This window comes from Vombatus ursinus, unplaced genomic scaffold (assembly GCF_900497805.2).
Source record: "Vombatus ursinus unplaced genomic scaffold, bare-nosed wombat genome assembly UNPS02014852.1, whole genome shotgun sequence".
In the NCBI taxonomy this organism is placed as follows: Eukaryota; Metazoa; Chordata; class Mammalia; order Diprotodontia; family Vombatidae; genus Vombatus; species Vombatus ursinus.
In genome coordinates this window covers 12,536,639-12,560,653 of record NW_020954630.1, presented here as the reverse complement: position 1 = coordinate 12,560,653, position 24,015 = coordinate 12,536,639, and the positions used below count along the sequence as shown (strand labels likewise).

Sequence of the window (24,015 nt, the reverse complement as noted above, 5' to 3'; positions counted from 1 at the left end):
TTACTCCAAGAACTATTGCATATTTCTTATAGGCCTCAAAGTAGGTTCTTTAATAGCCACAGTCTTTTGTACCTTTCCTTGGAGTAATATTCAATTTGTAAAAACAGCAGAATTAAAAAATACAACAAAAGAGAACAACCAAGAATGTGTGTATGGTACCAAATCCAGCACCCACATGACAAGAAACTAAGCAGTGAAAGGGTAACCAGTTCAAGGGGCAGCTAGGTGGTACAGTGGATACAGTGCTGAGCCTGGAGTCAGGAAGACTCCTCTTCCTGAGTTCAGATCTGACCTCAGACACTTAGTAGCTATGTGACCCTGGCCAAGTCACTTAATTTTGCCTCAGTTTCCTCATCTGTAAAATGAGCTGGAGAAGGAAATGGTAAACCACTCCATTATCTTTGCCAAGAAAACCCCAAATTGGATCATGAAGATTCAGACATGACTGAAAAACAACTGAACAACAACAATACCCAGCTCAATTTTATTTCATCTGATCAAGGTCAGATACTGAGCCAGATTCCTGTCAGTAGAAGCTCCCACCCATAACCGTTGCTTCATGTAAAATGAAACCATATAAAAATAATTACTTGTCTCAAGTAATGCAGACAGGATAATAGTCCCTAGAATAGTGAACACTGCCCCTCACCCCTATGCTTGATCTTTGCCATAATTGTGTTTTTGTGCAAATAACTTCCTAGAACTCAAAGAACATCTTGAAGTATCACAGAGGGAATCTGAGCCGGTTGGCTTGGAACCCTAAGAAAAACAAAGTGGATATACATTGGCTATTGTCAATAGGTAGAGTACATATAGATGGGTTGGAGATTAAGGAGGCATATGAGTATGTTTACCTTAGACAACAACTTCTTTAGCAAGAAAACAGTATGGTTGAAGAATGAACCAGCAGAGATCAGTCTCCATCACTAATGGAGTTACTATTAGTTACTAATGATGGTAGTTACTAATAATGTGACCACTGGGGCACAAATGTTCAAATACGGACACACCCAGTGTAAAGAGCAGAAGCCCATTGTCACCGAGTGGAAAGTGCCGTGTGTTAAGTTTTTCCCATGATTGTGTGACAAGTAAGGAATGCTTGAGGTCAGGAAGAGTCAGTGGACTTGAGGATGTTTATTGCATGAAGAATGGCTGGCTGGCTCATGTCCCCAAGCTGCATGGGTAGCTGATGAGGTGCCCTGCTCGCAGCCTTGGTACTCCAGATCCACAAAAGGCCAGTGTCAATATGACAATTACAGAATGAGTCAATGTTTCAGGGAACCTCAATAAGAAAATGGTCAGTCAGGTATTTGGTGGATCTGCGCACAACAGTAGATCGGAATGTGTGCTAATGACCAAATGTCTTAACATCCCAGAGATATTAATGAAATGCAGAATCTGTTACAGAAGGACCTTTGTTTTAGGCCTCCCTGGGGGGATTCCTTCTACTAACACAAATCCCAACCTGTATGTGACTTAGTGAGATCTCGGGAATGGCTTGAAATACACAGGAGTTAAATCACTTTCCCTAAGCCACACAGCTAGTAATTATCAGAGGAAGAATTTGAACTTGGATCTCCCAGACTCCAAGCTGAGCAGTCAATCCGCTATGCCAAGCTGTCCCCCTAAGTATTAACATTCTCAGAAAGGCCACGTGGAAACTGTAATGCCTTAGCCCAAAGGACTGATGCCTTCATGTGGGAAAGTCACCACAGGTGACACAAAGACAGCCACACCTTAGTCTGTGAGACTTGCCTTAAGATCAAGGAAGCTATACTTCCCCTGAACTTCACTTCAGTTTTTTTCTTTATTCTATATGAGAATTAAGATAAACTGCCTCGATTATATGGAGAGATCATTTTTTTCCTCTTAATTCCTGTTTGTTACTAATAGATGACCAGAATGGTATGTATTAGCCATTTAAGATATGGACAGCTTTTCAAGAATATATAGGATACAAAGCTTGAGGGGGGGCAGTTTGGAGTTTAATCAAACCCCTTTGTTTTACACATGAAGAAACTAAGGCCCAGACTGGGGAAAGATCCAATGCCTTAGGTCACTCACGTAGAGAGTAGTATAGCCAGAGTTAAGATTTTCTGACTCCAAATCTCAGGTCTTCCTGAGTGTATGTGCTAGTCCGTAATGGAGTTAATCTGTTGCTTTTTGGCTCTCTGGCCCTAGGGCCCTACCCAGGTTATTGACGACTGAGTGAGTGAACTAGCCCACTGTATCCACTGATTGGCTCTAGATATCCAGTTACACATGAGCTTCACATGCCATCCATTCATTCAGGACATTATGTCATCTGCCTGCTACCACTGACCTGCTTCTTCACACCTTAACCAGCACTCTCATCCTAAGACTTGGACTTCCATGGCTGGTTCATTATTCACACTAATTAGGACCTAGATGTAAAAGAGGTGGAAGGTGAGTAGGTTGAGGTCCATAAATGGAATTTCAAAGTTCTGAATCTTAAAGATCTAAGATGTGACCATGGTAAAGCAGGATGGGGAATGTGGTTATTGTCCACCCTTCATACTCAAGAAAGACCAATGACATCATGATGTTGGGGCCAGGGTACAGTGTGTTTGGCTGTGGCTGATCTGTCCAATATGAGCTCAGAAGGCTGTACCACAGGTTGGGCACAAATAGTCCATTTAAACATTTAGGATAAAGATGTCTCTAGATTTGTACATCTCACATTTCTGTTATGCTGCTGCAATTCTGCTTTGCTTGTAGAACATAGAACCTTCTTTGATAGGGGCATGTCATGCTGGGCAGTCCCATGCCAGCATCTCCTATGTCCCATAGTCGATACTAAAATTTTTTCAGAGAGACCTTGAGAGTGTCCTTGTGTTGCTTCTTCTGACCTCTGTGTAAGTGCTTGCTTTGTGCTAGTTCTCCGTAAAAGTAATAGTCTTTTAGTTAAACATACATTTGATGCTCAAACAAGGTGGTCAGCCTATTGAAGTTGTACTGAGTTTGAATGCTTGACAGTTCAGCTCAAGAGAAGACCTCAGTGTTACATACCCTATCTTGCCAGGTAACCTTCAGAATCCTCCTAAGTGTTGTCTTCAAGAAGTTGGAAGAATTAGATGGTGAGATTATTAGAGGAGTCATCAGCATGAAATCCCTGAGAATTTTGACAAGGGATTGTACTGAAGAGGAAGACTGTAGCTGACACATCAGTTACTGAGAAAGTTGAAAGGGATCTCCTAGGTTGTTGATAACTGATGTTGGGGAAATCAGCTTATGAACAGAAAATGTGTCCTTCAGAGGGGTCACATGTGATAGAGACAGCCAAGAGAGCGAAGGGAGAGTGCTAGCAGCAGCAAACTTTTCTCTTCCCAACCATCATCTTCTTCTTTTTAAATTTATTTATTTTTCATTTTCAACATTCACTTCCATAAGATTTTGAGTTCTAAATTTTCTCCCCCTTTCTCCCCTACCCAAGACAGTGTGCAATCTGATATAGGCTCTACATATACATTCATATTAAACATATTTTCACTTTAGTCATGTTGTAAAGAAGAGTTAGAACCAATGGGAGAGACCATGAGAAAGAAGAAACAAAATAAAACAAAATAAGAGAGAGCAAATAGTATGCTTCTATCTGCTTTCAGACTCTATAGTTCTTTTTCTGGATGTGGGTAACATTTTCTATCACGAGTCATTTGGAGTTGTCTTACATCCTTGCATTGCTGAGAAGAGCTAAGTTTATCAAACTTAGTCATTGCACAAAGTTGCTGTGACTATGTACAGTGTTCTCCTGGTTCTACTCATTTCACTCAGCATCAGTTCATGTAAGTTTTCCAGGTTTTTCTGAAGTCTACTTGTTCATCATTTCTTATAGCACAATAGAATTCTGTTACATTCATATACCACAACTTGTTCAGCCATTCCCCAATTGATGGGCATTCCCTCAATTTCCAGTTTTTGGTTACCACAAAAAGCTGCTATAAATATTTTTGTACATATGGGTCCTTTCCCCTTTTTATGATCTCTTTGGGATACATACTTAGAAGTGGTATTGCTGGGTCAAAGGGTACACACAGTTTTATAGCCCTTTGTGCACAGTTCCAAATTGTTCTCTAGAATGATTGAATCAGTTCACAACTCCACCAACAATGCATTAGTGTTCGAATTTTCCCACATCTTCTCCAACATTTATTGTTTTCCTGTTTTGTCATGTTAACCAATCTGATAGGTGTGATGTGGTACCTCAAAGTTGTTTTGATTTGCATTTCTCTAATCAATACCATTTTTTCATATGACTATAGATAGCTTTAATTTCTTCCTCTGAAAACTGCCTGTTCATATCGTTGGCCATTTATCAATTGGGAAATGACTTTATTCTTATAAATTTGAGTCCATTCTCTGTATCTATTAAAAATTTATCAGAGACACTAGCTATAAAAATTGTTTCCCAGCTTTCTGCTTCACTTCTAATCTTGGTTGCATTGGCTTTGTGCAAAACCTTTTCAATTTAATGTAATTAAAATTATCCATTTTCCATTTAATAATGTTCTCTATCTCTTGTTTGGTCACACATTCTTCCATTCTCCATAAATCTGACAGGTAAACTATTCCTTGCTCTCCTAGTTTGCTTATAGTATCAGCCTTTATATCTAAATCACGTACTCATTTTGACTTCATCTTGATAAATGGTGTAAGATGTTGGTGTATGCCTAGTTTCTGCCATATTATTTTCCAGTTTTCCCAGCAGTTTTTGTTAAGTAGTGAGTTCTTATCCCAGAAGGTGGAGTCTGAGTTTATCAAACAGCGGATTACTATAGTCATTGACTACTATGTCTTGTGTACCTAACCTATTACACTGATCTACTACTCTATTTCTTAGCCTATACCAAATAGTTTTGATGATTGCTGCTTTACAATACAATTTAAGATCCGCATGACCAGACCACCTTCCCTTGCATTTCTTTTCATTAACTCCCTTGATATTCTGGACCTTTTGTTCTTTCATCTGAATTTTGTTATTATTTTTTCTAGCTCTATAAAATACTTTTTTGGTAGTTTGATTGGTATGGCACTGAATAAGTAAATTAATTTAGATAAAATTGTCATTTTTATTGTATTAGCTCAGCCTACCCATGAGCAACTGATATTTTCCAATTATTTAGATCTGACTTTATTTATGTGAAGTGTTTTGTAATTGCATTCATATAGTTCCTGGGTTTGTCTTGGCAGATAGACTCCCAAATATTTTATAAAATCTACAGTATTTTTTTTTGTCTAGGAAATGGGGTTAAGTGACTTGCCCAGGGTCACACAGCTAGTAAATGTCAAGTGTCTGAGGCTGGATTTGAACTCAGGTCCTCCTGACTCCAGGGCCGGTGCTCTATCCACTGTGCCATCAAGCTGCTCCTGTCTACAGTAACTTTAAATGGAATTTCTCTTTCTATCTCTTGCTTTTGGGCCTTGTTAGTAATATATAGAAATGTTGATAATTCATGTGGCCAACCTTCTTCTTTATTATGCAGCATAGCATCTAGGTGGATGAAGAATGGAGGGGAAAGGGATGGTCTGGAAACAGCAGTGAGGAGCAAGAAGAATACGAAATTCTTCTCTTATCCCTGTGATATGGAGGAATCAGGAGGAAGAGTATTCTCTGCTGGGAGAGGGTTGCCAGGGATGAAAGACATCGAGATGTAGTTGATAGTGTGTTGGCTGTGTAGTCCAAAAGACTTAGGTACTAATCTTGTCTCTATACTTCCTGCCTGTGTGACTTGGGCAAGTCATTTCATTTCTCTGAGACTCAATTCCTCATCTTTAAAATGTCAGAGTTGGACTCAGTGGGCTCTAAGGTTCTGTGTCTTGAATCCTGTATGATCCTTGGTTGTGGTGACCTCAGATGATAGCCACATTTGGAGTAAAACATGAACGGAGAAGGAATATTGTTTGAATAGCTTGAGGATATTTGGAAGATTATTAAGAATAGGGCAGGAGTTCCAAAGGGCATATTAGAATGAGCTAGGAGATGTATGAACTGGGATGGGCAGCAGAGGAGCAGGAGTGATTAGAATAGGATGAATCCATACGCAGGCAGAGAGCCAAGATTGAGTGGGTTGGTTCATTCCAGGGAGAGCATTCCCATTGGTCCTTCCCCTGCCCACAATCTGTGTAAATCTATGGATATAGGTAGATAAATGCTTATCTAACACAATCTTAAATTCATATTCAGCAGAATTATGGATGTTATTTCATTGTATTGTTGATCAAAATTATGTAGTCATCACTTGGAAAACAAAGAACTAAATGAAAACAAAACAGAAGTTGGAAAAAAACAAAACCATGTGTGTACTTGTGGTAGGGAATGTGAATCATCTTACCAGCACTGAATTTGGATTCCAGTGCTGTATCAGGAGAGGTGCCAAATTTATAATTCTAGACATTGAAACCCATAGCTTAGGACAGTCAATTTTTTGAAAAGTGTTAAATGAATAAGAACCTTAACTGTTGGCTTTTAGTAAAACATGGAGCAGTAATCTTCTTGAGATTTGTGTTGAAAATATCTCCTTGGAACTGGGCTGGAGACACAGACTTCTAGGTGTCTACATGGCTGTAACAGACTAGATTTGATGGAATGGTACTGGATTGGGACATAGCTATGGCTAACATCTGTCTTGGACAGTTTTCTAATCCTGCCCCAAATGTTCCACTACATGGTTCCATGTGAAGTGGGGAAAGAAAAGGTTCTTGCTAGCTCTTCCCCCAGCCCTACCTATGAAGTTCTGTTGCACATGCTTTTCTTGTTTTGTGTGTGTTAGAGGCAGTGTGGCATAGTGGATTGCATACTGGCTTGAATTCTGCAAGACCTGGGTTCAAATTCTGATGCTGACAGTAACAGTTTGGTACTGGGAAAGTCACTTAACTGCTGTGTGGGGAGGTCACTCTCCAGCATGGATGTTGTGAGATTCCCCCACTGAAGTTCCTCATACTGATTAAATCATGAATCATGAAGAGCAATGTTAAGTAACATCTTCTCAGTGATTACCCCCAACCATCAGCCTATCAATTTACTTGAACATTCTGTTAAACCATGTGAATTTACCTCATTACTTGAGTAATGGAGTCACTAGTATCATAATTATTTGTACATAATGATTTGGTGACTTAGCCCATGTGGGCCCTCTATGCACTAATGTTGATTGCAACATCTGTGCAATTGAGTAGACAGTTCTCAAGAATCAGTGTAGCCAAAAGAAATCATGACCCTTTAAGCACTGGCCTGGTAATGACCATCTCTTAACAAATCTAGTCTGGTCTTTTGGCTACAGACATCACTGGACACTTGCTCAAAGATTTTCTAGCTCCACACGGGAACCCACTAAAGCTGGCATTCTGTGGCCATCGTCTTTGAGAACCAAAGGTCAGTGCCTCTACATAGAATCTCCAGGGTAAGATTTTACTGCCTTTTGCATCACTTAAGAGAAAACTTTTTGCCATACCTTTGGTCTGAAATTGAACTGCCAATTGCATTGTAGAATTTAGAAGTATAATGATTTCACTAGTTCAAGAACAGTCACCTAAATACCCCTTCCCCCACTTCCCCAGTCTCAAAATGATCACAAGCTAAAGGTTTGTTTTCAGAGTCTTTAGCAAGTCTGATTTGATTTTGGGATTCTGTAGCATGAGTCAGAGGCAACAGTGAACAAAATAAGTGGCTGAGTGTTTGTGGTTGCTCACATGCGTATGGGATGTGTTATATTGCTTTTGCTGCCAGTGACACATGACTGGGTCAGGGTGGAGGCAGTACATACAGCACACAGAACTCTGTGAAAAGAAGAAAGAAACAAAGAAACAAAGAGAAATTCAACCTAATTATGATATTTATGTTTAACCTTCTTATCAGTACCATTATCGCATATATCACTTAAAGACTGATGCACTGGAGAAAGGGACAGTCCGTCTAAATCAGCTTGCATCAAACGGGGCCAGGTATAATTTGTCTGTATAAGATATCCAAACATAAAAAGACTAAATGTTAGGGCAATCCTCTATAATCTGTGAGGAGTACTCTGCATTCAAATGGATATTTCTATCTGTTGGCATGTGTTCTTGGAACAAAAAAAAAGAGAGAGAGAAATTAAATAAAACAGAGAGTAGATGTTTTGTCATGGAAGTTGATACAAATAAGATTCAAGTTTTTGTTCTGTTATAGTTACGGGTTTCCCATTCCCACAGACCTTGCCCTTTCCTATGATCCATTTTGCTTCTGGCTAGAGGTACCACAATGGCACCCTGGGGAAAATGTTCTCAAGATTTCCAACTGAAAAAAAAATTCACAAGAAAATCTTAATAACTTCCCGGCCCCTCAGTCATGGACCGAATAGTTGACCACAATCTCTCTAGTGTAAATGCCTGAATATATCCAGTTCTCAGGAACTTCATGAAAAATTATTTATCAAATGAAGGAAAACAATGTGTAAGGGTAACTTTGTGTAGCTTTTTACAGAGTTAGGGTGTTTGGACAAGTACCAAAGTGTTAAGCCTTTTTGAGTGTTTTTTTTTTTTTTGAACCTTGAACAAGGAACCTTTTCAGTAACCAAAGGTAATTTTCTTAGAAGAAAGCATGTGCACCTTTCAGTATTGTTTGATCTTTCCTTTCCCTTTCCCTTTTTTAATCTCTCCTTTCCTGTTGCTCTTCTCCCATTCGTTCTCCTTCTCTCTCCCTTACTTTCTCCATTCTTTCTCTCCCCCTATCTCTCTCTGTCTGTCTGCCTCTGTCTCTCTCTCTCTCTCTTTCTCCTCTCCCTTCCCTTTCACTTTCTCTCCTCCTTTCCTTTATCTTCTGGATTACTTGTCTTCATTTTGTAGCATATCGATGCCTCACAGTTTCATTAGATTAGTAAGCTATGTAGTTGTGATATGATTCCATCATATTTTAATCATGGAGGCAGGGGGGTGGGTTGTGCTTAGTTAATGTTAAAGAAGCTGGAACAGATTGAAGTATGAACATTCATTAAAATTTGTCTCTAAATTCTAACCCTAAATTGAAAAAATTAGTGCTAAAAATATCTGAAACACATGGACATAATGAAAGTCAGCATGTAACCTCTGCAATTACATCAACTGCTTCAAGTGTTACAATTGCAACACACATACAAATGAAACTCAGTAAGGACTTCAGCCCTTGGTGTCATGCTTCAGGCCTCCAATTATTTTAAGTTAATTTCTCCCTTGCAAAGCATGATAAAATGTAGATTTGAAGTTTTTTGCCCTTTCTTTGTCAGGAACATAGTAGCATTCTCACTTCTTAATAACAGTTCACAGATTAATTTTCTCTGAGCAGTTGTCATTAGTTCATCATTAATCTGCATTAACAGGATAATTACAAAAGCTACCCTAATAATTTCAGGTTCTAGATTTATAGTGCTTTTTACCTGGCTTTCATTAGAAAGGAAACATGTAAAGGGGAAAGCGAATCTCCCTTCTCACTGATGAAGCCTCTCCAAGGATAGAATGATCAAATGGGGTGCCATTTGTTGAAATCACTTACTCAGCAAGATTGTAAAAGATAACACACTGCTTCACCTGTCATTTGTGTGTAAATTTTGTTATTGAATTTATTGAATATCTTCTCTTCAGTAGTCTTATGCTAGGAATTGCAATGCCTGTTCTTTTGCATGCCTGTGTATGAGAGAGATTAATTTAGGTACTTTATAAAGGGTAAAGTAGAAAGAGAAGAGACTTGAGGCACAGAGACAAAAGAAGCAATGAGAGGGGATTAAGGACTTTAACTATGGTGGCAGGAATGGCAGGAGAAAGAAAGGAATGGGCATAAGAGTAGTCTGAGGCAAAAGCAATATAGACTATTCACTTTGATGTTCAATACCCTCCCTGGCAATTCTCCAACCTCCCCTTTCAAACCACGTTGTGTGATGCTTCCTTTTGGACATTTTGTGCTACAGCCAGTTTGCCCAGATTAGCTATTATCCCATTCAACCACTCTGCACTATTTTCCCCTTGTGACTTTGTGTAGTCCGTTCCTTGTGCCCATTCTGGGGAGAATGTCAGCAAGCAGAGGACCTCACTCCCACTCCTGCTCATTGAAATCCTTCAAAAACCAATTCAGGTGCTACATCCTCTATGTAGGATCTGCCCAGCCAGATATAATCTTTTCTTCTTCAAGTTTCACAGACCGTTGACCTCTATTATATACCTAATAATTTTTGAACCTGTATTTTAATTTTTTGTGTACGTGTCTCATCCTCTTACTATACTATAAGCTTAAAATAGGGTTGTATCTTATTTTATTGCCTCTCCACCCTATCCCATTTTGGACCTGGGACTTTATGTAGTGCTCTCTCTGTTGATACCCCTCTCTCTCTCTCTCTCTCTCCGTCTCTCCCTCCCTCCCTCCCTTTCTCTCCTCTCTTCCTCTGTCTCATATTTATTGTGTACTCCATTGTATATTGTAGCTATGTATTATAAAGATTTTACTGCTTGACTCTAAGCTTTATGAGGGCAGGTTCCATGTCTTTTTAACACTGTTCTCTGCACTCAATAAATGTTTATTGAATTCAATGGAATTGGAAATTATTGGAGGTTAAATACTTTATTCCATGGACTACGGACTTTAAAAAAGAACTAAATGTTGATTTACACACTAGACAGTGTCTCTAGAAAATGTAATGGAAAACTCACAGGGGTGAAGGAGAGAGAATAAGTATTTATATAGCACCTACTATATTCCAGGTAGTGTGTTAAATGCTTTACAAATATCATCTCATTTGATCTTCACAACACCCCTGTGAGGTGGGTGCTGTTATTCTTTCCATTTTACAATTGAGGAAACTGAATTAAACAGAGGTTAAGTGATTTTCCCAAACTCACACAGCTGTTAAGTGTCTAAAGTCAGATTTGGATTCAGGTCTTCCTGACTACAGAACCAGAGTTCTATCCTATGTATCACTCTTCTGTCTGTCATATTAGGCAAACAAATTGGTCCACAGGCTTAGAAAACAAGACTTGTGGGGAGAGAATTCAAGAGAAAGACTTATTCATTCAAATAAAGGCAATATTGAGCAATTTACAATATAGTCATCTTTTGATTAGTAATAATGGTTCAAAATCCCTTGGGTAAATTAAATCTCTAGATGAATCAAAAACAAAAAATTTTGTCTGCTTTTTAATGGAACTTCCAGCGAGTAGCAAAAGTGACTGAAGTAAGCTTTGCTCCCCTTTTTCCTTACCTACCCATCTTTTAGTGCAGAGGCAAGTGGGCAGTGCAACGAAAGGGTCCAAGAAAAAAGAAGACAAAGCCTGGAGCCTATAGAATCCAAAGGCTATATAAGAAAATAATTAAATATTTTTTATTATTCCAGATGTGCATACTGAAGCTGTCCAAGCGGCCCTGGCTAAACACAAAGAAAGGAAAATGGCAGTGCCGATGCCTTCCAAACGCCGTTCGCTGGTTGTGCAGACCTCAATGGATGCCTACACACCTCCAGGTAAGTGCATGCACTCATCCATTATCTTTCCTACTCAGGAGAATGTGTGTGTACCTATCTGAGCACTTGGTGAGAAAATAATTGATTTTGGGGTTCTCACCCAGGAATTCTTTTGTTTTCCAAATTGTGGTGCTATAATTTTGAGTTTTGCAGTGTTTATCGAGAAACACAGTACATGTTACAAACTAGACTCAAAAACTCACTTGAAACTGACCTCCTAGTAGTTTGGCCAATCTTTATAGCCTTAGTAAAAAGCCTTTATTACATTGCAAGGGGCAAATGTTTAAGAAGCACCTTCTCTGTTCCTAGCACTGTGCTAAGTGCTTTACAGATATTATCTCATTTGATCTATTAGAACATAAAATCCTTGAACGCAGACACAGTTTCACTTTTGTCTCTATATCAATAGTGCTTAATGCAGTGCCTGGAACATTGTCAGTGCTTAATAGCTGCTGTTTTGTTTTGAATGGATTGATTGAAGCTGCCAAACTGTGCCTTGGATGCGCTTTCGAACCTGTTCAATGAATTATGTATCTGTAACTATATCCAAACTCACATATATACAAATATACACATACACACACATGTGTGCATGTACATATATGTGTGTGTATGTGTGTGTATATTTGTATACACACACACACACACACACACATATATGAATGTGGAATATTTCCCACTTTGTGCTTCTTTCCCCCTGACCTGCACAAATAATTGCCTTGACTTTAGCTTATGGAGGCAGACATGCCTTGCATGTGTGCAAGAGTATACGGGGTCCTCCCTCTTTTTTTTTTTTTCTTGATGGAAGAATCATAAGGAGCTACAAGAGTGAAACAGCAACATTACATGCAAACCAAAGTCAATAGTTGTTATTGAGTTCTGAACTCTTATCATCCGTATTTTATAGTTTGGCTCTGAAGCTTTGTGTGTGTGAAGAAAAGGTGGCATAGGACCCACTAAAAAAACCAACATTTTGTTCAGATTTGTAACTTGACCTGTCCTCATCCAACTCTAAGTGTCTGACCCGATACAACCTAAAAAAATAAGGCAACAGAGCTCTTTATATTGACATTTTACAATGTACCTCCATCTGTATTCATGGTTTATATATGAGCCTCCAAATGATCCTTTCTTTTAAGGACATGATTTTCTATTATTTCTCTTTGTCTTTTATGTATTTAAATAGCAAATATTCTGCCTATTTTTAAACATGTTCTTATAGCATATGGTGAAGTTTAATTAATATACTTAATTTTATAATGAAATTTATTTTCCATGTTTTCCAAAATGTATAATGCAAAGAAAACTTGTCATCATTGTTGTTGTGTCAAGTGTCAGATGACAAAAATATCTTGCAGGAACATCTAAGACATCTCCAAAAGACTCATGATGGAAAATTCTATCCATATCCAGAGAAAGAACTATGGAATCTGAATGCAGATCGAAGCGTACTATTTGCTCTTTTTTTCCTTCTGTTTTGTTTTGTTTCTTTTTTTTCGTGTTCCTCTTATTGGTTCTAATTCTTCTTCACAAAATGACTGATGTGAAAATATGTTTAATAGGAATGTAAAAAAATATCTTGCAGAGATAAAACAGACTTAAACTGGAAAAAATGGGAAATAGTTAAAAGCCTAAGCAAGCTTTGGGCCTTATGGGCCTTTCCCATAAACATTTTTTTATAGGAAAACATAAGCTACATCAAAATGTAAGAAGTAATTTGCAGTTACTTTACTTTTGACTGCCCTTGTATTTATATACTCATTTACATGCTTATACATACATTTCATAAAGAAATGTATCATATATGTGCATATGTACATGCACATGCATAAACACAAACACCTATAAATCATCATGACAAAAGGTAAAATCCTTGTATTTTTAGCTGTCTGTGAGAAACGTATGTGCTCATTGGTGGGAGTCTTATTTTGGCTGTAACATTTGCATTTGATTATTTACATAGCATTTCTATGCACTCTGCATGAATAATTTCACAAATTGTCATCCCATCCAATCCCATCCAAACCAATAAACACTTCTTCTTGTCATCCGGCAGTCACACGGGAGTCACGGTGGTGATTTCACATGGGATAGCTTTGAAAAACCATACGTGTCATGATCAACATCATGCTTATCCAAAAAATTTATTGAGTGCTCTCTTTTGTGTTGAGTACTGCTCTGAGCATTTTGTAACCACATCTGCGAAGGCCTAATCCAGCCTCTACTTGTTTGCATTATTTTCTTTCTTGGGATCTTGGTGACCTTTAGAACTTTGCTCACTATAGAAAAAACCTAACATGTGAGTCTCTTATTGGAATGAATGGCTCCTGTACCACTCTCTCCTTTTCTGGGTAGTATCAACCCAGGACTGTTACTGCTCAGCTTACTCTGAATTACCATTTATTTCCTCTGGGAAGGATTCCTTTAACTCTGCATTAGGTCAGCTTGGCACATAAAAATAGTTTATGGGACTACAATTTATGTTGTGGTTTTCTTTAATGGGCAACTCACAATCCTTCCCAAGCTACATGGATGTTATAATCATAATTAACACAATTAATAATGCCTATTTCCTTTCTAACTTACAATAAAAAGAAAAGAATCACTATTGCTTGTAACTGGATCACATCTGTTTTTTTAGTGCCTCAGTAATCATTAGCAGTGCGTACGTTGATGTTCCACTAAGCAGTATATAGTTTTCCACAATTTTTTTTCAATCCCTTGTTCCCCAAGTGACTCACTCAACAATAAATAGGATGCTGAATCTAAAGGGAAGTCCTGACGTCTTGACATTCCTACCAGATGTGGCCAAATGTCTGTCATTTTTATTTGCATTTCTATAGGAGACACAAGCTAGGGATTGCTAATTCACAGTTAAAGTGGTAGACCTTCATGGCACCTGGTGTTGTGTCTGTCTTCTGGAATCCTCTATGAAACTTATATCTAGATCTTGGTTTATATAGAGACCCTTAGCACAAGCCACCTGAGTGTTTATATTTTTTTGCTGGACTGGCAGAGTTAGAATCGACTGGTTAGTCAAGAACTGGTTACTGAGAATTCCCTGGGAGTACAAAGCACGGTATTGGGAGCTGAGAGAATGTTAGCTAGTTAGCTAGTGAGAACTAACTAGCTAATGTTAGTTAATGTTAGTGAGAACATTCTTTGTATTTGCATCCTCAGTACCTCAAACAGTGCCTGACCTAGAGTAAAGACTTAATACTTTTTTTTTTTTTGATTGAGTGAGTAAGGAGATAATGAAGAGAGTACACTGGAGTGTTTGTGAAATACCATTCCTTCATGTAGAAGCATGGAGAGGAAAGGTAGATTTCCTACAAGGAATTTATTACAGGAGTACCAAGACGTCTTCATTATAAAGTGCTTTCAAGCCATGTCAACGAGCATTTATGAAGCTCTTATTATGTTCCAAGCACTATGCTAAGCCCTGGGGAGTCAAAGAAAAGGCAAAACATGTTCTCTGCCCTCAAGGAGCTCACAGTCTAATGGGGAAATATGGATATTGTCTCTTGTCCATGAGAAATGTCTGGTCCTTGTCACTTACGTACCTTGTCTGTTTCTATGTGTTAGACACCTCTTCTGGTTCAGAGGATGAAGGCTCCGTACAGGGTGATTCCCAGGGAACCCCCACCTCCAGCCAGGGCAGCATCAACATGGAACACTGGATCAGCCAAGCAATCCATGGCTCGACAACCTCTACGACGTCCTCCTCTTCCACGCAAAGTGGTGGCAGTGGGGCCGCACACAGGCTAGCCGATGTCATGGCTCAGACGCACATAGGTAAGTAGGGGCCAGGGAATACTTTGAGTTTTCAATAGCTTCTGCACTCCCAGGGATTGTTGGGGGGTCCTCCTTTTTGTTTTGTTCCTGACATCTCTGGCTCTAATTTTAACATATCTCCAGTGTCTGCACCACAGAGAAAAGTTCAGGACCCTATCCTGTCTTGACTCCAGGATGCCACTAGTGTGGGAAGTTAAAGGCAAGAACTTCTTTCAGCTATCTCTGGAATTCTAGCTCCTACCACCACAGATCCCCCCTAGATCTAAAATTCTAGATCTTTTTTAATCATTAAAAGAAAAAAAGAGCCTCATTCAGTAGAGGACAACTATTTTTAATCATTTTCCACTTTTCTTATATTTTAAAACTTTCTTCCAAATGAAGCTTTAACCATGTTAGGAAACATAAGGAAGTATAGCTGTGATGAATTGAAATGTGTTGCATGGAAAAAGATGCTTTAGGTTCTACCTCAGTCAGCTTTTTGCTTTATGATGATAGCTCACCTTTATATATAATGATTTTTGGCTTCTAAACACTTTTTATACAACAGCCCTATAAGGTAGGTTGATACAAGTATTATTTCCTCTATTTTAGGACTAGTGAGAGTTAGGATTTGAACCCCAGTGTTTAATGACTCCAACTTCCGTATTATTTACACAGATCTGAGTGCCGTAGATGAGAATGTTTTATTTACATAAGTTATAAATTTATGTATAATAATAAGCTCTATAATTCATATGATGTGTAAATATATTATAAAATTAATATATAATATAAATTCTGTGTATTTTATATTATTTTATATTTATATATTTATAGAATTTATATTATATATAAATTAACATAATTATAAATTCAAGCAAATCCTTCTAATAGGACTGCTCTGAAGGTTTTAGGAGAGTTCACTCTGCCCACCCCCCCAGCTTCTCCAACTTTATTCACAGCTTTCTCTTGAGTAGATATTCTCTTGTTCTTTGCTAGTCCTTCCTCTCATCCTTGTCAAGCTAAAAGTGATTTTTTTCCTTCTCCCAGTTCCCCTTGTTTCATTCCTTGAACTTCTTATTTGTACTCGTGGCATTTTCTCACGTATCGTAATGATTTGTGCAAATCTCTCATACTGTCCAGCATTATGGTATGATTCAATCTATAGTTAAACATGATTGGTTCAAATCTTGGCTTTGCCACTTACTACCTGTGTGACCTCAGAGAAAGTCACTTAACCATCTATAAAATGAGGGAGCTCAGCTAGATCATTTTTACATTCCCTCCCAACTCCAAATCTCTCATCCTGTGACCTGTTCATCCACTCTCCCAGAGACATTACAAGAACATAAGAGAAAATAGCTGTGAAAACTCGTTGGAAACGTTAATGGCTCTACAATTTTAAGGTGTTAGTAATAACAAAATTAAATTTACAGATGAAATTTCAGAATCATGAGTTGTGTGAAGTGAGCTCTAGTTAATATTTGAAATCACATTAGTCTGAAAGTTGAACTCAAAGACATAAATGAAGGAGAATGAAATAGCTGTAGTTCCTAGATTGGATCCCTGCACAGGCTCCCATGTCCTGTCAGCATGTTTTCATCCATCACCTAAACTATTAGATAAGTAATTTTCTTCCTCCTCTGCCTTGAAAGCATTTGTATTCTACTTCAAATTTGTTTTTAAGGAAGTGCTTAGAACCTCACTGAGAGAAACAAATTTATGAACAGATTAATCATTGCATTCCATTACCCTTAGTGCCTTCACATCTTGGAATGTTGGAGGAAATTATAGTGTGGAGAATTAAATTTATCCAAACTATGAAAGGTTGCATTACTCATATACGTCAAGTCTCAATGTGGCCTAAATATAGCCTTGGAGTGTGTGACATTTTCAGTAATTTTTAATCTGGCACAGTAATAATGTCCCTAGATATCTGTGAGTTTTCTGTAAATAGTGGTAGAAATTTTAGAAAGAAAGCAAAAAAAGGGAAAATGATGCAACTTGATGAGGGAAGAGGAATGGAAATATTTTTTTTCATTCAAACAGGATGAAAACCAGTCAAGGAAATGGCACCATTTGGCCTTATCTTGAGAGTTGTTAGTAGGCCAGCTAATAAGAAAATACCAGAATGTTTTATTTTTGGAAGTAATGCAGAGCAAAGCCTAGACCTAACATCTATTCACTAATTTTAGGCATTATTGCAATGTAGAGAATTATTAATACTGTAAATTTGGAGTTGGAAGAGGAAGTCTGAGGGCGGACAATGAGGAGAAAGCTGAAGTTTAAGAGAATGCTTAAGACCACAGAGAGCGTCATTGTCATGGAAAGAATACATCTGAGCATCTTGGACTTGCTTTCAGAGCCCTCCCCTTGATGCCTAATTATTTATATTAGCAATAGAAATTACATAAGAACATCACAGATTGTACCTCAACACTCAAAACTAATCAGACTCATAATCAGCTAGATGCAAAGACCTGGCCGGCAGTCATCACATTTCACTGTCTCCTCAGCTTCTTTTGATTGGTGGAGCTGATCTGAGGTTGAGGGGACACATACCTAGAATCCCTGGCAGTCACATCTCCATATGTTGCCAGTGTTTCTCATGCATTAGTAAAATAAGTTCTGTAAATAGACACTTTCCCTAAGTGTTCAGCCATGTGCATGCGGTTAGAATGTAACAGCAATTCATACTCAGGGCTGAAAGATGGGGCGGCACATCACAATAGCTACCCAGATCACCAGCTGAAGCATTATGAAGCCTTCATCCAAGAGAGGTCAGAGTGACTGCTAATCATTATCTGGCTTGTACTGAGTCCCATGTACATGTCACATCCTGGCAGGGAGTGGACAAAGAGAATTTCCCATAATCAGGACATGGAAGAGTTTGTCATCTAAAGATTGATATTACCAACACCAATGTACCCACAGAGAGCTACAAGACAAGGAAAACATTTACCACATGTCTAGAGGGTGAAGGTGATTATATCATATTTATGTTCAGGGTTACTGCATCTTTCTGATAGAGAAAAGGGTGAGTAACCAGGGAATTCCCAGCCCCCCAAATAATAGAACCAGGCAAAAACCTAGTCAATAGTGAGTGCATTCTCTTTAATGAATTCCCTAGAATTCAGGCAACTAAAATCTGTTTCAGCTTATCAGATTCATACCCTGGAAGACTGATGATTACCTGTGTGCATACATCATAGGATCCTAGAATCATAGAGTAAAAGCTGGAAGAGAACTGAGAACTGGAGTCCTTTACTCTTTTTTTGTTTCATGGGACCCCCCCCCCCTTCCGCTTTGGTGAAGCCTTTGGAACCTCTTCTCAGAAGAATGTTTTTTTGTTGTTGTTGTTTTTTTGTTTTTTAGAATGTCTTTAAGTGCTTAAAGTAAAATACGTAGGATAACAAAATAAACCATAGGTTATTGACAATATAGACAATCTCCTCCACCCAAGTTTATAGACTCCTTGAAATCTGTCCATAAAGCCCAGATTAAGAACCCCGATTTTAGAGGCCATGAAATCCAACCTCTTCACTTTACAGGTGTGGAAACTGAGGCTGAGAGAAATTACATAACTTGCCTAGAATCACATAGGTAATAAGTTTCTGAAGCAGAATTTAAACTCAGATCTTCCTCATTCCAATCCCAGTTCTCTTTCTGTTCAACCATCTAGCTGCTTCAGAACTGTTTTTTAGGCATGTGTGGTGAAAACCAATCAATTAGTAAAAATTTATGAAGTCCCTACTATGTTAGTAGGCGCTGTGCTGAACCCTGGAGATTCAAAAAGAAGCAAAAGATAGTCCCTGCTCTCAAGGAACTCACAATCTAATGGACTGAATGCCTTCTCATGGACTAAAGATGACCGTGGCTTCAACAAAGCAATATCAGCAGAGTACGTGCTGGAGCAGGTCTTACAAAACTATAAATTTTTTGAGTATGGACTATACATCTGTTGCCTGATGTCTAACTTTGTTAAGTCCAGGCCAGCACACCAGTATGGTATCTGTAGGGTGATTAATTTTTAGAGATGGCATTATAGCTATCCTTCAGGGGACATTTACCAGGTTGTAGAGGAGCTTTCAATTGCATCATCTAGGAAGGAGCTATACTGGTGAAACCTTGAATCCATGAAATACTGAGGTATCATAAAGATCCATAAAATGACATCAATATCAAATGTGTGATAATGTCCCTTGGCACATCCAATATATTTCATTGTTTTCTAACTCCAACAGGAGTGAAAGCACACAAAATCTCATGATCAGAGATGGTACTGAAGAGTAACAGAACCCCAGACATGGAGGCACATGCCTGTAATCACAACTACCAGGGTGGCTGAGGCTGAAGGATCTCTTGGGCTATCAGCTTGCCCAGGGAAGGGCATATCTAGTTCAGGTTAGAAATGGAGCAGGTCAAAGCTTCTGTGCCATTCAGAATGGGACTAGAAGTGGGAGTAGCCCTTGTATTTCCAGCCTGAGTGGAGCATAGAAAGGTAACAGTAACGGTATGTTAGACCATAGGAAAAGAAAAATGAAAGGAAAAATATTTTACTACTCATCTAGAAAACATAGAACCAGGTCAGACCTCATTCAGATTGGTCTGCTGCTTCTGTTTAGGAATTGGAATGAAATGAGACCTCATCCAATTAACAGTTTATACAAGCAAGCTTACTTTGCCATAGAGTGGCAATATTTCATGGTAGATGGTGAGCTGGCCTTGGAGCCAGAAGGACCAGAGTTCAAAACCCACATTTAGCACATTTAGTCTCTATGACCTTTGGCAAGTCACTCAAACTCTCATTGCTCTAAGTAGCTCTTAAGCATAGAATGTGCCATCCCCAATTGGTAGAGGAGGTTCCTCACTGGGAGTTTCCTTTACTTCCGAAATCACAGATTTGTTTTCTTTACCATACATATCCATGGCATGGAAAGGACACTCAGCAAGAATACAAAATCGATTCAGTTGACCATACCTTCCCTGGGTCTGTGTTAGCCATGCTGGCAACGTGGTCTAACCTGAGGAAAAATAACTCTTGCTTCTAATTGGGGTGGGTTTTGTCCTTAGGCCTCTTGGAAGCTAAATAACCTGCCAAGGCTTAGTCTCCTGATCCAATCGAGTCTCAAGGACTCTTTCAATACTTTTTAAGGAAAAACTACCCTAGTCTATAGGGCAGATATTGCTCCTTTTATAGTCATATTTCTAGAGGTAAAAATAAGAATGAAATAAAACAGAAAATAAAAACGGTCAATTATCTAGAATGGAATATTGCCCCCCCCCTTTTTTTTGGCTAGGCAATGGGGTTAAGTGACTTGCCCAGGGTCATACAGCTAGTAAGTGTTATGTGTCTGAGGCCGGAGTTTGAGTAAAGATCTGAAGACATTCCTCTCAGACTGAACTTGCTTCCATCAGAAGTCTTTGAGAGCCTCCTCATTAGTAAGATATTCAAAGAAATATTTGTAATTTCTTGAGCTATTTTAGCACTTGGTTGATGTTAATGCTGCTCGCAATGTCTGGGGTGTGTATCAACAAACAAATCCTCTTCAAATTTGTAGCATCTGTGTTCCCGCTAGAAAGACAAGAAATCAAAAAGGTGGTCATGTGCAAGGCAGAGAGTGAATGCAGAGTACTTTCCTCCTCATTGCATAATTAGGTGAGAACCCAGCAATTGCACATTTTGTTTCTAGATTCTGCTTTACCAGCACATTTATTAAGAGTGCTTGAATGGCTTCAGTTGTGATAGTTAAATCATATAATTCATTAATGTGTAACCATCCTAAGTGTTGGGGATTCTTTGATATCTTCCAAATGTATATAAACATTTTTTAAAATGCCAAATACATACGGGTTGAGGATGGGTAAACAGTACTGGCAGAGATATTTAAATGCATCCTCTGCCCTCTTAGTGTGAGGACCAGACTTCTGTCCAGGAATTCCCTTTGGCTTGAGCCTCTGATGCTTGGGCCTTTCTTGCCAGAAAAGCCTTCATTGTTATGAAACAAATGCCATTGGGAAAGCATGTTAAAGAAAGGGACAAAAAGCAATTAACTCAGAAGACTAGGGATTCTTTTGGCAAATTGGAGGTCTTCCATGTGGCCTAGTGGCATCTTCATCAGCATCATCATGGCTAGCATTTATATAATACCTACTATGTGCCAGGCACTGTGTTAAGTGCTTTACTCATTTGATCCTCACAGTAGCCCTTGGAGGTAGTTATCATCATCCCCTTTTTATAGTGGAGGAAACTGAGGTAGAAAAAGGGTAAATGACTTACCCTACCCTACCCAGGCTCATGTGCTAATTAGTGTCTGAGTTTTAATTAGAACCCAGTTCTTCCTGACTCCAAAATTCAGGCGAAAAGAAATTACTCTTTGTAGGCCTTTGTAAATGACTAGTAGAATGTCAGATTCTGGTTTCCTCTCCTGGCACAGTCCTGGCAGAATGTCTGGAATAAAACTGAAGGATGCACATGAGTAGCACACAATCTGATGCTGAAGTCCACAAGGTCAAAATGACCCCAACAAGCTGAGTGACGTCGGCAGCAGGCCACCCTGGTAACAACAGGGTGCTGCCTTAGCTGCAGACATTGTTTATACCTAATCCTGGTGTTTCATAATTAGTAATAAACCTGAGTCTAAGGAGAGACATATTCACTGACATTTGAGTAAATATCACTTTCTTTCCCTGTATGTGCTGAGGGACCACTAACAATCTTTAGAAGCATGAAACCGTATCATTTTAAAATTGTATAGACCTCAGGAAGTGAGCAGGGAACAATCTGTTTTAGACGGGTCTGATCAATTTCAAGGTAGACTTGAATACTGACCTGATATTTAAGAATTAAGAGCTTCTCTAAATCAAAGTTTCCAAGAAAATGAATTAATTATTCTAAGGGAAGTTTGCCTTGAAAAGTACCTTGACCTTGACAAAGTCAAATAGAATGTAGTTCCCTGCCCTAAAGAAGATTATATGAAGTACAATGTTGATACAGCCACCATGTGCATAGCCTGGGATGGCTGAATTCAGGAGCAGAGGTGGTGGTGGTGATGGTGGTGGTAGTGGTGGTGGATTATCTCTTTCTGCTTGAATCTAATTGCTAGAAAAATAGCAGTTAGATATTCATCATCGGTTCAGAGAACGAGAGCTGGAAGGGACCTCAAAGGCCATTTTCTCCACATCCCTCGTTTTGAAGATGAGCAAAACTAAGCCTCGGGAGAATGATTTTCTCAGAGTCAAAGATGTAGGCTATGTTAGAGCATGGGATCTGAACCTTGATTATCTGAATCTGGAGCCAGGGCAGTTTCCTCTGCATCATGTTGAAGTTTATTGTACCCATCAAAATACAGAAAATTGGTCACACTTTGTCATTTATATCTTTGTATGAATGAATTTAGGGAATCCTTTCTTTAGAGTACTCATTCCCTGGGGGTTGGGGTCAGCCTCAAAGGGAGAAGAAAAGACAGGCTGGTGTAATGAAAATCTTCCTGCTTATAGCTAAGACCAGATTCAGTTGTTCTTCTTAGATAGAAATTTTATTAGAAGTCCCATAAACAGTACAGATTTTAGAGTTGCTACGTCACTGTAATGTACAATCTTTGATCTTCAGGAGTTTGATGATAACAGTTAATTACAGCCTTTCATAGAAGAAATGGGGTGGCTACAGATATCTGGAAGGCCACTGTCTAAAGTACAAGAGGTCTATTCTAACAGCTGCCAGCAGATTTATCTTTTCTTCTACATAACATCTTCAAAGCATATTCAGGGAAAACAAGGGTTCAAAATTGGAAGGGCTAGGAATCCGTTCAGGTAGCCTTACATCTCTAAGAGTATTGGATTAAGGAAATGTAAGGGAAGCATTGTAGGAGAAGCATTAAATGTACAGCCAGAGGCCCGGGTTCATACCCTAGTCTCTCTTATTTGGTATTGTTACAGTAAGTCACTTAATTTCCCTGAGCCTTAGTTTTCTCATCTGCAAAACAAAGGCATTGAATCTGATGATTTCTAAAATCTCTTCAGGCTCTTAAGTCCAGGAGGCTTCTTCAAAAGCTAGAGAAATATCCCCTTTTCCCAATATCTCTTTGGTCTATTTTCTATTCATATGCAAATCTACAAGGAAGCAGATCGTTTCTGTCATTATCTAGTTATGAAATATACAGAATATCGAAATTGAAAGAAACCTTAGAAGTCATCTAGCTTCTCATTTTATCAGGGAGGAAATTGAGAGCCCAGAAAGGAGAGTGAGTTTGTGGCAGAATCAAGATCAGAACCAAATTCCCTGAATTGAAATCAAGTTGCTGTGTTCACTGGAAAGTAGAACCAAGTATCTCTAGTAAAGAGCAAAATTAAAAGAAAAATGCCATGTTCTTGGATACTTTGGCATGGGGTGGGGAGATTGGGGCACTGAGTACGTGGTTCTGGATGTACACATACACATAAGCCCTGAACAGAACACCTTCCTCCCTTCTGCTTTGCCTTACATGCTGGAGCATCCAGACGTTCCATGTATCCAGAATAAAACCAGAGAGGCAGTGTAGAAGCCCCAAATGGAAATCCCTGGAGATTCCAGAGCAGTTTTTGACAGCTCTCCATCCCATCCCCATCACTCAGCTAAGCAGTAACACACGTCAGGCTACAGGGGTTCCCTCATCCCATTCAAAAGTGACAGAGGTCAGGGACTGGTTATATTCTGCCCTCCCCCACCAGACAGACAGGGACACGTGTGTGTGTGTGTGTGTGTGTGTGTGTGTGTGTGTGTGTGTGT

The 24,015-nt window shown here is 38.9% G+C and overlaps 1 protein-coding gene across 4 annotated transcripts in view; it reads left to right on the top strand.

The window, feature by feature from the left end:
- Positions 1–24,015, top strand: part of DIP2C (disco interacting protein 2 homolog C) — a 589,927-nt gene that overhangs the window by 349,277 nt on the left and 216,635 nt on the right. For all 4 annotated transcript variants that reach the window (XM_027841054.1, XM_027841052.1, XM_027841051.1 and 1 more), the window contains 2 exons: positions 11,349–11,474; positions 15,060–15,269. In XM_027841054.1, the coding sequence (XP_027696855.1) occupies positions 11,349–11,474; positions 15,060–15,269 (336 nt within the window). The remainder of the gene's footprint in view (positions 1–11,348; positions 11,475–15,059; positions 15,270–24,015) is intronic.